Source organism: Oratosquilla oratoria, chromosome 23 (genome assembly GCF_046742065.1).
Source record: "Oratosquilla oratoria isolate Oo_2021 chromosome 23, ASM4674206v1, whole genome shotgun sequence".
In the NCBI taxonomy this organism is placed as follows: domain Eukaryota; kingdom Metazoa; phylum Arthropoda; class Malacostraca; order Stomatopoda; family Squillidae; genus Oratosquilla; species Oratosquilla oratoria.
In genome coordinates, this window is record NC_134799.1 from 16,068,360 (window position 1) to 16,081,604 (window position 13,245).

The following is a 13,245-nucleotide window of genomic DNA, read 5'->3' on the forward strand; positions in this document are numbered from 1 at the left end:
GATATTTCAGCGCCGTGCTCATCCACGGGTATGTTTTGCGACTCTAAGTGTAGTAGTGTATACGTCCTCCGTGCCTGGAGTTCTCGATCTTCCACGCGTCTCATAGTTATGGATTGCTGTTCCTTGGGCGCCTTGGAGACCACGACAATACTAGATTTAATCGTTAGGCATCCACTAACTCTCGCTAGTTTTCGGTGCGTGAACCCATTTGGTAGTTTGTGGACCCCCCAGGGTCCCCTAGGTCCTATGTTGAGACCCTCGGGTCCAAAATTCAAATTATGATAATGTCGGACGGGTGCTAGCTGTGCGAAGTAGGAAGAGTTCCCTAGTTCGTCTTGTTTAGGCTAGACTACTTCGGATGTCAGGTGCCGCTCTCCCTTGGGGTCCTGCGTCGCACTTGGCCTTGTTCAGTTCACTCCAGATACATAGAGATTTACAGGACTACAGAGATTTACAGGACTTGCGCGTCGCAGGATTAAGGAACCACTACGGTACGTTTCATCGACAGTTTCGAAATGGACTGAAGTGACGATAGGTACGACGATCGAGTTATCTTCGAGGATTACAGAGAACGGAAACTTGAGGACCCAGCTGTCCACAGCCCACTGGCATCGGCTTATGTCTCCTGAGGCGACACGTCGCGTGGCACGACACAGTATCCAAAAGCACAAATGTGAGTTTCATCGAGATGATGACCCAAGTGATGTATCTAGACTTAAGCCTCGAGTCTTCACAGTGCTTGCCACTAACCCTGGTGCCCCAGTAACCCTTCGCATTGGTTTTAGGTCAGAAATAGTCTTTAAGGACAGCGGCGGTGGGTTAGGGGAGACTAAGGGCACGAGAAAGTCACGAAGATTTTCTAAAAGACTTCTAGGAAGCTGGATGGGAGGCTTTCAGATAGAGACTAGGGCAGTTCGGGAGGTTCTCAGAGTCAGACATCTAAGGAAGGTTGGTTTTTAAAATGTCGAGGCAGTTTGGGAGGATTTTTGGTAGCTGGAGAAAGACTTGTGTAAAAACTAGGTGTAAAGACTAGGACTGTACAGATGGACTCCAACGGTGACAAAAACTGGGGAATAAAATCCTGGTTACTGACCACTGGACAGTGAACAAACTCGCCCCTAAGTGGTCAAGGGAAGTGGGTGGGAAGGCGAAGTCTCCAGTCATGGCTGGAGTGACTGTGGCCAAAGACGTCACTCCCCGCCCGCCGCCTGCGCCGGGTCAAGCCGGTGAGGTGTCGCGCAGGCTGCCCCGCCCGTGCAGCGTTGTTCCCCTCCTCCCATCCTCAACCCACCCAGTCGACGACACTTTCTTCCCCGTGCCAAGCGCCCAGTCGTTGTCAACTCTTCTACAGTCTCCGTCTCGCAAGCCGCCCGATCTCGAACTTGGTGAAGTAAAGAGTGCTCGCGAAGGATCTTAGACTTCGAGAACGATTTTGACTGCCGGACCTTGGTGAAGTGTGACCTTCTCCACGCGGGTGGGTCACAGATGGCAAACATGTGTGAGGATTCTAATTCTATATTCAGTGTTGGCAACAGTCGAATCACCCCCAGTGGCTCAACCTATTTTTTCTTATGCAATACTGTTTACCTATTCCTTGAGAGACTCTTCTTGTGGGGCCCCCTTAAGGCCTTCCGTGGGCCCCGTGGGCCCCTACAAGGGGATGGGGCCTGGTCAAGAATCACTGGTAATAGAGGGTAACCCCTTTGCCGCACAAGGAGCTGTTTAAAATCCCTTTTCGATAACCAGAAGAAAATATAAAAATCCCGTTGCCTGTTAACCTCATTGAAGCCGTAGCTCTCCATTCCACTCTCAATTGAACAAAACCATTTAGCGTAACCGGTATAAGAATACTTAAGTGGGCAGCAAGTGTCTAAGCGTGTTAATAGAAATTACTTTTTAGTTCATTCTTGCCCGTAGTTCGCAATCAACATAATAAATTTGTCTTGTGTCAGCCAGAATAAAAACATTAAAGTGCAGCACAGGCACATTTTGGGTACAGAGGAGAACCACTTTCCACTCGCCCCTTAAATCAAATTGTCTGGTGCTTAAAAGAAATCAAAATAAAAGATTACAGGAAACTCTGTATTCTCAAGAGAATGAAATAAATTGTTCCTGGCTTTACGTTATACCAGTTTGCATGAGCAGTAAAGAAAAAAAAATAGTGCGTCTTCTCTGGGTTGATGACTGGAACTTCCTGCGTCATTGCTTCATTGTGAACAACAATCGTGGAAACTAGACAGGTACCGCTGTCGCACCCAGTTCATTTTGATTTGACGAAGAATTATTAGAGGTGGAAATCATCGGTTCCAGTTAAAAAGATAAATTTAAAACTTGTTTTGATAGTTTGGAAATTCTGGGTCAATTGTATGCCACATCAGCAAATGGTCTCCACCAGGTTAGAATAGACTGGTTAGAATTGAACACACCACGTATGGGCCTCAAGGAGGACGGATATCTCAATAAGGCTAGAAACGCTGGTGATTTAAGGGCCATGAAATAGATGAAGGCAGAAAGTGAGGGGCCTATGTCAAGAGGTCCGTAACTGCGGCCGAAGCAGTTACCTTTGCTCTTTGTGTTGGGATTAAAAAGTAAATCGGTTGACCTTTTGTGTTTCCATCTGCGCGCTAGTGACGTGGAGAGTTCTGCGGCTCAGTAGTTGTCTATCAGGTGACTGTCCTCTTGTATCTATACGATAAGAACTCTCCTCTTGCTCGGTAGTATCCAAGCTCTCTCTATCAGTCTCTGTCTTTCTTTCTCTCTCTATCTGTCTCTCTATCATTATCTCTGTCTCTCTTTCTATATCTCTCCTGTTTCTTAATGCCAATCTCTCTCATTTTTTCTCTGTATGTCTGTCTGTTTCTATCATTATTTCTGTCTCTATATCAATCTCTCCTGTTTTTCATTGCCAATCTCTCCTTCTTTCTCTGCATGTCTGTCTCTATCATTATCTCTGTCTCTCTGTACATCTATCCTGTTTCTTATTGCCAAGGAGAATAGATTAGGCCTTTTTGTGTGTGTGTGTGTGTGTGTGTGTGTGTGTGTGTGTGTGTGTGTGTGTGTGTGTGGATTATTTTCACAAAGGGGAACCTAGTAGCCTTGTCGCCTTCAGCAACGCAGTCTCGTGGTTAAAGAACAAGTGAAAGGAGTTGGGGGGGGGGGGGTGTTCCTATCCCATGCCTTTACCATTTACTGTGCAGGTGAAGAATTAGTTTTAAAAATAGGAAACCATTTGTTCTTTTTTCTATTTTCTGTACATGAATAGGTTTTAAATTGATAATACAAAGAACGTACTTGAAGGGGAAGTTGCAATTATTTTTGTTCTTTGATAAATAGGCCTTAATTTCCGGTACATTATTAGCATTAGATACACACACATATATATATATATATATATAATTTTTTTTTTTTTTTTTTTCGTGCTTGGGTAGGCCTAAGATGATGGTACTTTACTCTTGTTCATTGTCAACGTGTTCTCTGGTTCCATCCTTCCCTTAAATTGAACAATTCCCCAGTTCACAATACCTTTTTCTGTTCAATGTGAATTTGTTCATTTTATTGAATTTCTGCATGATACATCGTTTAATGACTTTTTTTCATTGGCCCTAGAGTGTTGGATGCGAGTTTATGCACGCGTGTATTACACAGCGTCTTCATGGTTGGATGGGAATTTATTTTCTATTTTCATATCTATTTTTTTGTTATGGGCCTAAGTTAGTGATAATCGTGTTTTTGTGTGTTTTTGCGTCTGTTGATTCCGTGCAGACCTACGATTGAATTTGGCTGGTCTTGCCCGATTTCGCCCGTGTACGCACACCCTTTTCTCTCCCTCTCTTTCTCCCTCTCTTTCTCTCTCTCTTTCTCTCTCTCTTTCTCCCTCTCTTTTCCCTCTCTTTCTCCCTCTCTTTTCCCTCTCTTTTCCCTCTCTTTCTCCCTCTTTTTCCCTCTCTTTTCCCTCTCTTTTTCCCTCTTTTTCCCTCTTTCTCCCTCTCTTTTTCCCCCTATCTCCCTCTCTTTTTCCCTCTTTCTCCCTCTCCCACCCTCTCTCTCCTACCCTCTCTCTCCCCCTCTCTCTCCCACCCTCTCTCTCTCTCTCTCTCTCTCTCTCTCTCTCTCTCTCTCTCTCTCTCTCTCTCTCTCTCTCTCTCTCTCTCTCTCTCTCTCTCTCTCTCTCTCTCTTTCACACACACACACACACATACACACACACACACACACACACACACACACACACACACACACACAGTTTGTGGTCCCTCACCCTCCCCAACTCCATTTTTTTATGTGCATTTACAGCCTAAATTGGGCATATTTTTCGTGATCGTGAAAAAAGCCTCGCCTTCCACCCCGTGCTTGCCTCGACTTATGACGCGCTGTTTGTGATTGGTGTGGACAGATAATTATTTTCTCTTGTATACGACATAATGTTTTTTTTAATCCTTCTTTATATGGATTTTTTGTTTTCTTGTTCCCTTCCAGGGCCTAATGACTGCTCTCACGATGCCTTCTGACTACGGGCTGGAAATGATGCTCGGAAGCTCTCCAGTACTCACGTCGGGGTTCCTGCCCTCTCACCACTCGCCCTTCATACACGATTTCTCACGGGTGCCGCCCCTCCCGCCCTTGTGGCCCAACGAATCCAACAACCCCTCGCCCTTCGGCGCCCCGACCACGGCCGCTGCCCCAGGAGCACCGCACACGGTGTTTGCCAACAGCCTCCCCAACAACAATAGCGACTCCTCTTTCGTCTCTTCGTTTGATTACCATAGCAACAACACGTACAGCAGCAGAAGAAGTCGGAGGTCACCTCCCCGAAAGACCAACAACAACAATAACAGCCTCAACAACAGCTTCAATAACCTTAGCTTGAGCAGCTGCAACCTCCGGAAGTTTGCCCTGGCGCCCCTGGACCTCCTGCCCACCAAGTCCTGCCTCGTCACCCGTCAGGAGGAGGAGGTCGATGTGAGTTCGTCGTCTTCTTCTTCGGGGGCTTCTACCACCCACCCGCCAACCTACCTCCTCCTCATTCTATTTTTTTTTTTTTTTTTTTTTTCTTCGTGAACTTTCTCCTTTCACCTTTCCTCGTACATCCTCCTCCTGCCTAATTCCTTTTTTTCTCTCTCTCGCTCTCTCTTTCCTCTTTTCACCTTCGATTTCTTCATCCTCTACTTCCTCCCACCTTCTTCTTCTTCTCCTTCTTCGTCCTTCTTCTTCGTCCTTCTTCTTCGTCCTCTCCTTCTTCGTCCTCTTCCTGTTCGTTCTCTTCTTCCTCTTCGTCTTCTCACTCGTGACTCCCCCACCCTACCCCACCCTGACACCCAATATCGTTCGGGGTTTCCCCCACTTCACCCCATCTCCCTCTCTCTCTCTCTCTCTCTCCTCTCTCTCTCTCTCTCTCTCTCTCTCTCTCTCTCTCTCTCTCTCTCTCTCTCTCTCTCTCTCTCTCTCTCTCTCTCTCCTCTCTCTCCTCTCTCTCCTCTCTCTCTCTCTCTCTCTCTCTCTCTCTCTCTCTCTCTCCTCTCTCTCTCTCTCTCTCTCTCTCTCTCTCTCTCTCTCTCTCTCTCTCTCTCTCTCTCTCTCTCTCTCTCTCTCTCTCTCTCTCTCTCTCTCTCTCTCTCCTCTCTCTCCTCTCTCTCTCTCTCTCTCTCTCTCTCTCTCTCTCTCTCTCTCTCTCTCTCTCTCTCTCTCTCTCTCTCTCTCTCTCTCTCTCTTTCCCAAACTCTTTTATTTTTACATTAGCGAAGGGGTCCGTAGGGATCCATAGAGAGACGATGGGGGATTGAGATAGAATAAAATCAGAAATTGTTTGTATGTAATTGGCAGATGCTGACACGTCTATCTAAAGGAGCGTTATGTGAGCTCGGAGCCGTCATTACTATGGCGATGTACATACACATACCAAAGGCTTTTTTTTCCCCTTATAAGGGAGGTAGCCAAAAAAAAAAAAAAAAAAAAAAGGCGATGGACTTAATTAGAATATAACGTGGAAAACAGCATACAAGCTCCGATCTCGTATATTGTTTCTTTTGATAGAAATGATTTCCCATAATTTGTCTCTTAAAGGTACGCTTTGCACGGTTCGATTATTAGCTTACCACCACAGCCAATGGCGGTGTGACGCGTATCCTACTACCTGGCATCCTATTTGGGGTAAGCGCGTTAGTTGTAGGTTCGGTTAAAATGATCAGCTTCGTACTTTACAGTTTGAAGCAAAACAGCCCCATCATTCAAAAACAAAAAATGAGTGTTCTAGACAATCGTTGGACGATCATCGTTGAGCCATGAACAATCATCGTTGAACGATAATCGTACCGAGCATTGCTTACCTCGTTAGCGGCCTAAGGACTTCGAGAACTAAGTCGTTTGCGTTCTTTCCACCTCTTGGCAGGAAGGAGCGGTTTCGCCCACGAGGCTAAAGAAGAAAGTTGTCTTTGCTGATACTCGAGGGCGACCGCTGGCCGAAGTTCGACTTCTTACGGAGCGACCAGATTGCCCTCCAAGATGGACGGCAGACTTCCTCGAGCAGGTAATTTTTCTTTTCTTTTTATTTATCATTATCATATATATTTTTTCGCATCCGACCTAATTATGGACCTAAGGTCCCCTGTCGCCATGCTCCGCCTTTGTAATCCTTTGTAAGAAAAGTTCCCTTCTTCTTCCCCTTCTTCCTCTTTTTTAAAAACAGAAGAACATAAGAATGAAGGAGACTGCAAGAGACATAAAGCCTACCCTAGGCAATTTTTCCTCTTCTTCCTTAATTCATTTTGCCTTTACCTCTCTTAATCTTTTTTTTTTTATCTTCAATTTTCTCTTATCTTCAATTTTCTTTTTTCGTTCTTGCTACTCTATTTCTTCTTTCGTTTTCTCTCAATATGTCTTTCTGTATTACTCACACGTGTGTGTGTGTGTGTGTGTGTGTGTGTGTGTGTGTGTGTGTTTGTATGTGTGTAGCTGTGTCTGTATGTGTGTAGCTGTGTCTGTATCATACTTGATGCTTGTTAGATCAGTGTGGTAGTTTCTCACAGTGTGTTTTCTGTGATTAAGTTTTTGCCCCCTTCTACATCGGGATCCTCCTCTTGCCCACAGGTAACTAGGGGCGCAAAAGCAGAAGCAGTGACTGACCATTGGGAGCTCTCGTTCCCCCAGCCAGCATCAGATTACCTAGCTTTCAAGGCGCGTCTAGACAACAACAACGTTTCTCTAGAAAATGTCGTAATCAACGAAGCCGATTCTGGGGTCACAGGTACTGTTAAGGTAAGATTTTTTTCTGTCTTTCTTTTTGTGGATAATCTAGTCTCGTATGTAACTTGTGTACCCTGAAGACGGCATAGTAGATGAAAACGCTCATTCTTACTTTTGTTGTTTCACTTTGTAGTGTGCATTTTCCTATATGTGTGTGTGCATGCATAAACATTGAAGGCGCTACATATACAGTTCTAACAAGGTAATTGCCTATTAGATACATATACAATGAAACCATGGGTCCCTTATGGAGGAGGCCTGGAATCACAGCTATGGGTCTCTCATGAAAGAGGCCTGGAATCACCGGTCTTGTTTTATGCTAATGTGTCTTTTTCTTTCTCCGTCCACAGGTGCGAAACTTGGACTTCCACAAGACCGTGACGGTACGTTACACGGTGGACAGTTGGACCACCACGAGCAAGATCACCTGCGAATACGTTCCCTCTGCCACAACGGCTACCGGTATCTCTTACGATCTCTACGACACCTTCAAGTTCGACTTCCCACTCCCTACGTCAGGCATGGCCGACAAGGTCGAGTTCTGCGTCTGCTTCTCGTGCCAAGGCCAGGAGTACTGGGACAACAACAACTCGAAGAACTACGTCCTCGTCTCCTTCAGGCCTAAGACTTCCACGAACGACTGCAAACCTAATGACGTCTACAATGTCACGATGGATTCTTGGAGCGAGTTTGCCTCCTGGAACCATCTCACGCTGAATGACACGCCCTACTGGTGATCCCCCCCAGGGGGAAGAGACCTCACGGATCTCACCAGCGGGGGGGAGGACGGACCACCCGTGGGCTCGTCCGGGGTTCCCCCCTGAGGGAGAGAGAGAAAAAAAAAGAGAAAAGAGAAATGAAGAGATGGACGAAGAGCTTGGAGGACTGGTGGTGGGCACTGGCGAAGGTGCCTTGGCTCATTTGGCGCTGCAGTAGTATGGTTGAAGTGCCTGTATGTGGACGGGGCGAGATAACGACCATCCACCCATCCCCCCCCCTCCCCCTTCCTCCTCCACTCCTCCAGACCCTCCAAAAGCACCCGCCTACCCTCCAAACATTCACATCTGTAGTGCGGTGTCAGAAAAGCGACAGAGACTCTGTGTATGTGTGTGAATGTGTGTCCGTGTGATCTGCAGGAATCTGCAGTAGCTTTCATCAGTGATACCCAGGTACTACTACTACTACTACTACTACTACTACTACTACAACAACAACAACTACTAGTACTACTACTACAACAATTACTAGTACTATTACTACTACCACTACCACCACTACAACTACTACAACTACGAGTACTTCTACAACTGCTACCACAAGTACTACTACTACTACTACTACTTCTACCACCACCACCAGCACTACCACGACCACCACTACTACTACTACTACAACTACTACTATACAAGAGAAGCAGTGTTGGAGGCAGCAGCGTTGGTCTAAACAAGTGCAGAAGAAAAGAATCAACTGACGGTCATCCAAGGAGTTAGTTACAGGTAAGCAGATTTCAATCCTCTTGGACCCTGTTCACACTAGCGGTTTGAACCGCACGGAAACCGCGGCGGTACCGCACAGACAAGAGAACAGTACGCGGTTGTATGTGAACACTTCCATTGACTTAAACTATAATTGGACCGCTGCGGTTGAAACCGCTAGTGTGAACAGGGTGTAGTTGATATTATGAGAAATAAACTAATACGTATATTGTGATAATTAATTGTGAGCTCCCCGATAGTAGGGTTTAGAGTTTATCTTAACCAGTGAGTTAGAACATTTAATCCCCTTGGATTACGAGACATTTCTTCTTTGTAGGTTACTTTAGGTATGCCCTTTGTATGATTTTTTAATGTAGGTTACTGTGGGTATGCCCCCCTTTATGCACGGGGGAGAGGGTGTGTGGGTGGGGGGTTATTTGATTAATTAATAATTAATTTTGATTAATTTTTAATTAGTGAATAAAATCGCTCGGCGACGGATTTTTTCGCTGAAATTTATCATCTTTATATTATATTACTGTTATTGTAGTTTGTTATTACCTGTGTGTGTCACATTACCCATGAATCAGGCCATATATGAGCTCTGAGCTCTCATCTGGGAGGATGATATATATTGATCACGAGTCCAACACGTGATCCAAGATCGCGATGAATCGCTCCTTCCCACTACCCTACCCTACCCTACCCTACCCTATTCCTACCTTACCCTACCCTATTCCTACCTTACCCTACCCTATTCCTACCTTACCCTACCCTATTCCTACCTTACCCTACCCTATTCCTACCTTACCCTACCCTATTCCTACCTTACCCTACTACCTTACCCTACTACCTTACCCTACCCTACCTTACCCTACCCTACCCTACCTTACCTTACCCTACTCTACCCTACCTTATCCTACCCTACCCTACCTTATCCTACCTTACCCTACCTTACCCTAATACCCTACCCTGCCCTACCCTACCCTATCGTACTCCTACCCTATCGTACTCCTACCTTATCGTACTCCTACCCTATCGTACTCCTACCCTATCGTACTCCTACCCTACCGTACTCCTACCCTACCGTACTCCTACCCTGCCCTACCCTACCCTATCGTACTCCTACCCTATCGTACTCCTACCTTACCCTACCTTACCCTACCCTCCTACCCTACCCCTACCTATGCTCTTAGTATGCTCTTCCAACTAGTTCTCACTCACAATCCTCTGTAGACCTACTAACACTTATGCTCTCTTCACCTACTCTCTTTCATGCTCTTCTTGATCTTATGCTCTTCTCGACGCCTACTCTCTATTCACTCTCGCCCATGACGGCGCTGTCCCTCCGTGCCGTCCCCTCCCACCTCCTCCGTTGTCCCCATTCCGTCACCAGGCTCGACGCCCCCCCCCCACTTACCCCCCTTCCCCACTTTCCCCCCACATCCCCCATTTTCATCACCAGGCCAGACGCCCCTCCCCCCCTTCCCCTCCCTTCTTCCCCTCTTCCCCCCTTCCCCTTTCCCCCCTTCTCTTCCCCCCGTTCCCCCCTTCCCCCCAATTCTGCCTGGCATTGACTGCCCCCATAACTCGTGCATGTTTATCAACGCCTTTTGCTGGGCAGGGGGAGAGGAGGAGGGGGAGAGGGAGGAGGAGGAGGAGGAGGGGGGTTTGCATGGCTGAATAAAGTCTTTAGGTGGTAGCCGGAACAGGTGTATACAGTTTCAAGAGAACTCGTGGTGCTCGAAACATTGTGGTACTCAGTACGAAAGATATTGAAATACTGTTGTCCGACATGAGCAGTTGAACGATAGGTTACGATTTTTTCCAAATGTAACGTTCCTATTGCTTCTGCAATAACTGCATCTAGGTCTTCGTTGACCTTTTCGTCCTTTTTTTTTTTTTTTTGTGTTTGTCATTTCATCTTTTTTTTTTTTTTTTAAGTGATTTTCAAGCGCCACAGAATACACACGAGAGGGAGAGGGAGAGAGAGAGAGGGGGGAGGTAGATTGTATCTTTTCTCCCTTTCTACCTGACAACGTCTCCCACCCTTTCCCCCTCCCCCTCCCCCACCCCCTATCTTGTATTGTTCCAGTTCACCTGATGCTTTGACCCGCCCAGAAGCCTCTTCCCACCGCCTCCCCCTCTCACCCCTACTCCCCTCCCCCTCTCACCCCTACTCCCCTCCCCCTCTCACCCCTACTCCCCTCCCCCTCTCACCCCTACTCCCCTCCCCCTCTCACCCCTACTCCCCTCCCCCTCTCACCCCTACTCCCCTCACTCCCCACTCCCCCTCCCACCCCCACTCCACCACAGCATCCCTTTACCCTTTCCTCCCTTCCTTTACCCTTCCCCTTGCCCTTTTCCTTCCCTTTCCCTTTCCCTTTCCCGTCTACCTTTACCCTTCCCCTTTCCCTTTTCCGTCTACCTTTACCCTTCCCCTTTCCTTCTCCTTCCCTTCCTCCTCCCCTCCCCCCTCCCTCCCCTTCCTCCTTCCCCTCCCTCCCCTTTCCTCCTTCCCCTCCCTCCCCTTTCCTCCTTCCCCTCCCTCCCCTTTCCTCCTTCCCCTCCCTCCCCTTTCCTCCTTCCCCTCCCTCCCCTTTCCTCCTTCCCCTCCCTCCCCTTCCTCCTTCCCCTCCCTCCCCTTCCTCCTTCCCCTCCCTCCCCTTCCTCCTTCCCCTCCCTCCCCTTCCATCCAAACCGCCACCCCTCACTTTCCCTTCCCCTTTCCCCTTCCCCCGTCCTTTCCCCCTTCCCTTCCCCCTTCCATCCCCCCCATACCTTCCCCCCTTACCTTTCCCCTTACCTCCCTAGGGGAGGATACCACGAAGATGAATAAAATCGGCTGGTGGCACTCAGGAAAGAAGGAAAAGTGCCACGCGGGACGGAAGGGGAGGGGAGTCTTGTTCACGGCTTAATGTGTTTACTGCCTATCCCCCCATTCCCCCCATTCCCCCATCCCCCCAGCTAGTCTCTTGTTCTCTCAGCACCTCACCAAAGTACTCCACCCGCCACCACCACCACTACCATTACCACCACCACTACCACCACCACCACTACCACCACTCACACTGCCCCTTCTTCCTCCTCTTCCTTCTTTTTCCTCTTCCTCCTCTTCCTTCTTTTTCCTCTTCCTTCTTTTTCCTCTTCCTCCTCCTCTTCCTCCTCTTACTCCTCTTCCTCCTCTTACTCCTCTTCCTCCTCCTCCTCTTACTCCTCCTCCTCCTCTTCCTCCTCTTACTCCTCTTACTCCTCTTACTCCTCTTCCTCCTCCTCCTCTTACTCCCCTTCCTCCTCTTCCTCCTCCTCTTACTCCCCTTCCGCCTCCTCTTCCTCCTCTTCTTTTACCTTCTCTTCCTCTACCTCCTCATCTACCTCCTCTTCTCCTCTTCCTCCGCTTCCTCCTCCTCCCTCTCCTTCCTCTCCTCCCTCTCCTCCCCGCCTATTCGTTCCTAGTCCCATCTACTGGCACCCATTTCCTCGCACTCCCCCCTTCCCCCCGTTCCCCCCCCCCTCCCCGTTTCCCTGGCTGCATTCTTCCCCTCGATCTGCCGCCTCCGTCTTTGCCCCCAACAGCTGGCTGCGCCATCTTCCCTCTCTCCCTCATCCCTCTTTCCCCTCTCCCCCTCTTTCGTTGTCCTCTTTTTTTCCCCCTTTGTGGATCTGCCCGCCCGTTCCCACTCCACTTCCCACTCCACTTCCCACTCCACTTCCCACTCCCCTTCCCCTTCACCTTACACTTTGTCTAAACACCTCTTCGTCTTCCTGTCTACATCGCCTTAGTCTTTATCATTTCTTCTCCTTTTCCTTTCCCTCCTCCTCCTCGTCTCCTACCTCCTCTTCCTCCTCGTCTCCTACCTCCTCTTCCTCCTCGTCTCCTACCTCCTCTTCCTCCTCTTCCTCATGTCCTACCTCCTCGCCCTCCTCCTCCTCCTCCTCTTCCTCATGTCCTACCCCCTCGCCCTCCTCCTCCTCCTCTTCCTCCTCTTCCTCATGTCCTACCTCCTCGCCCTCCTTCTCTTCCTCATCTCCTACTTCATTATCCATTTCCTCCTCCTCGTCTCCTCCCCCTCCCTCCTCCTCCCTTCTCCTCCCTTCTCCTCCCTTCTCCCTCCTCCCTTCCCCCTCCTCCCTTCCCCCTCCTCCCTTCCCCCTCTTAATCCAACACAACCATCGTGCCCCGCCCCTGTCGTTCTCCTTCAGAGAAGGAGGTCAACAGAATTGTGTGCACGGCCCAGCACTGGGGTCATGAGAGACCCAGAGGTCGGGTCAGGTCACTGAAGACCCTTTGGAGACTCGAATGTCCTTCGAGTGAGATCAGACCTCGGGTGGAGTGGGACTCGAATGGGAGGGGGGGGGAGGAGGCGTGGTCCTGTGTGAGACTTCAGATTGTACATTGAAGGAGTAGGCCTGAATTGTGATTTTTTTTTATCCCGAATACGATGTACACAAAACTATGTGCACATTCCAAGCGCATTGGCTGACCACTTGGCTGACAGATCACTTGGCTGACGACCTAACAACCAAAGAG

The 13,245-nt window shown here is 48.5% G+C and overlaps 1 protein-coding gene across 11 annotated transcripts in view; it reads left to right on the top strand.

The window, feature by feature from the left end:
* LOC143037985 (protein phosphatase 1 regulatory subunit 3B-like) overlaps positions 1-13,245 on the top strand; it is a 271,022-nt gene that overhangs the window by 240,253 nt on the left and 17,524 nt on the right. For 4 of the 11 annotated variants that reach the window (XM_076206755.1, XM_076206756.1, XM_076206758.1 and 1 more), the window contains exons 2-5: positions 4,477-4,959; positions 6,386-6,523; positions 7,084-7,251; positions 7,590-8,735. In XM_076206755.1, the coding sequence (XP_076062870.1) occupies positions 4,477-4,959; positions 6,386-6,523; positions 7,084-7,251; positions 7,590-7,976 (1,176 nt within the window). In that variant the 3' untranslated portion in view covers positions 7,977-8,735. Of the gene's footprint in view, positions 1-439; positions 674-1,351; positions 1,499-4,476; positions 4,960-6,385; positions 6,524-7,083; positions 7,252-7,589; positions 8,736-13,245 lie in introns of those variants that run through there. The other 7 variants (XM_076206759.1, XM_076206763.1, XM_076206760.1 and 4 more) reach the window with 7 other exon arrangements.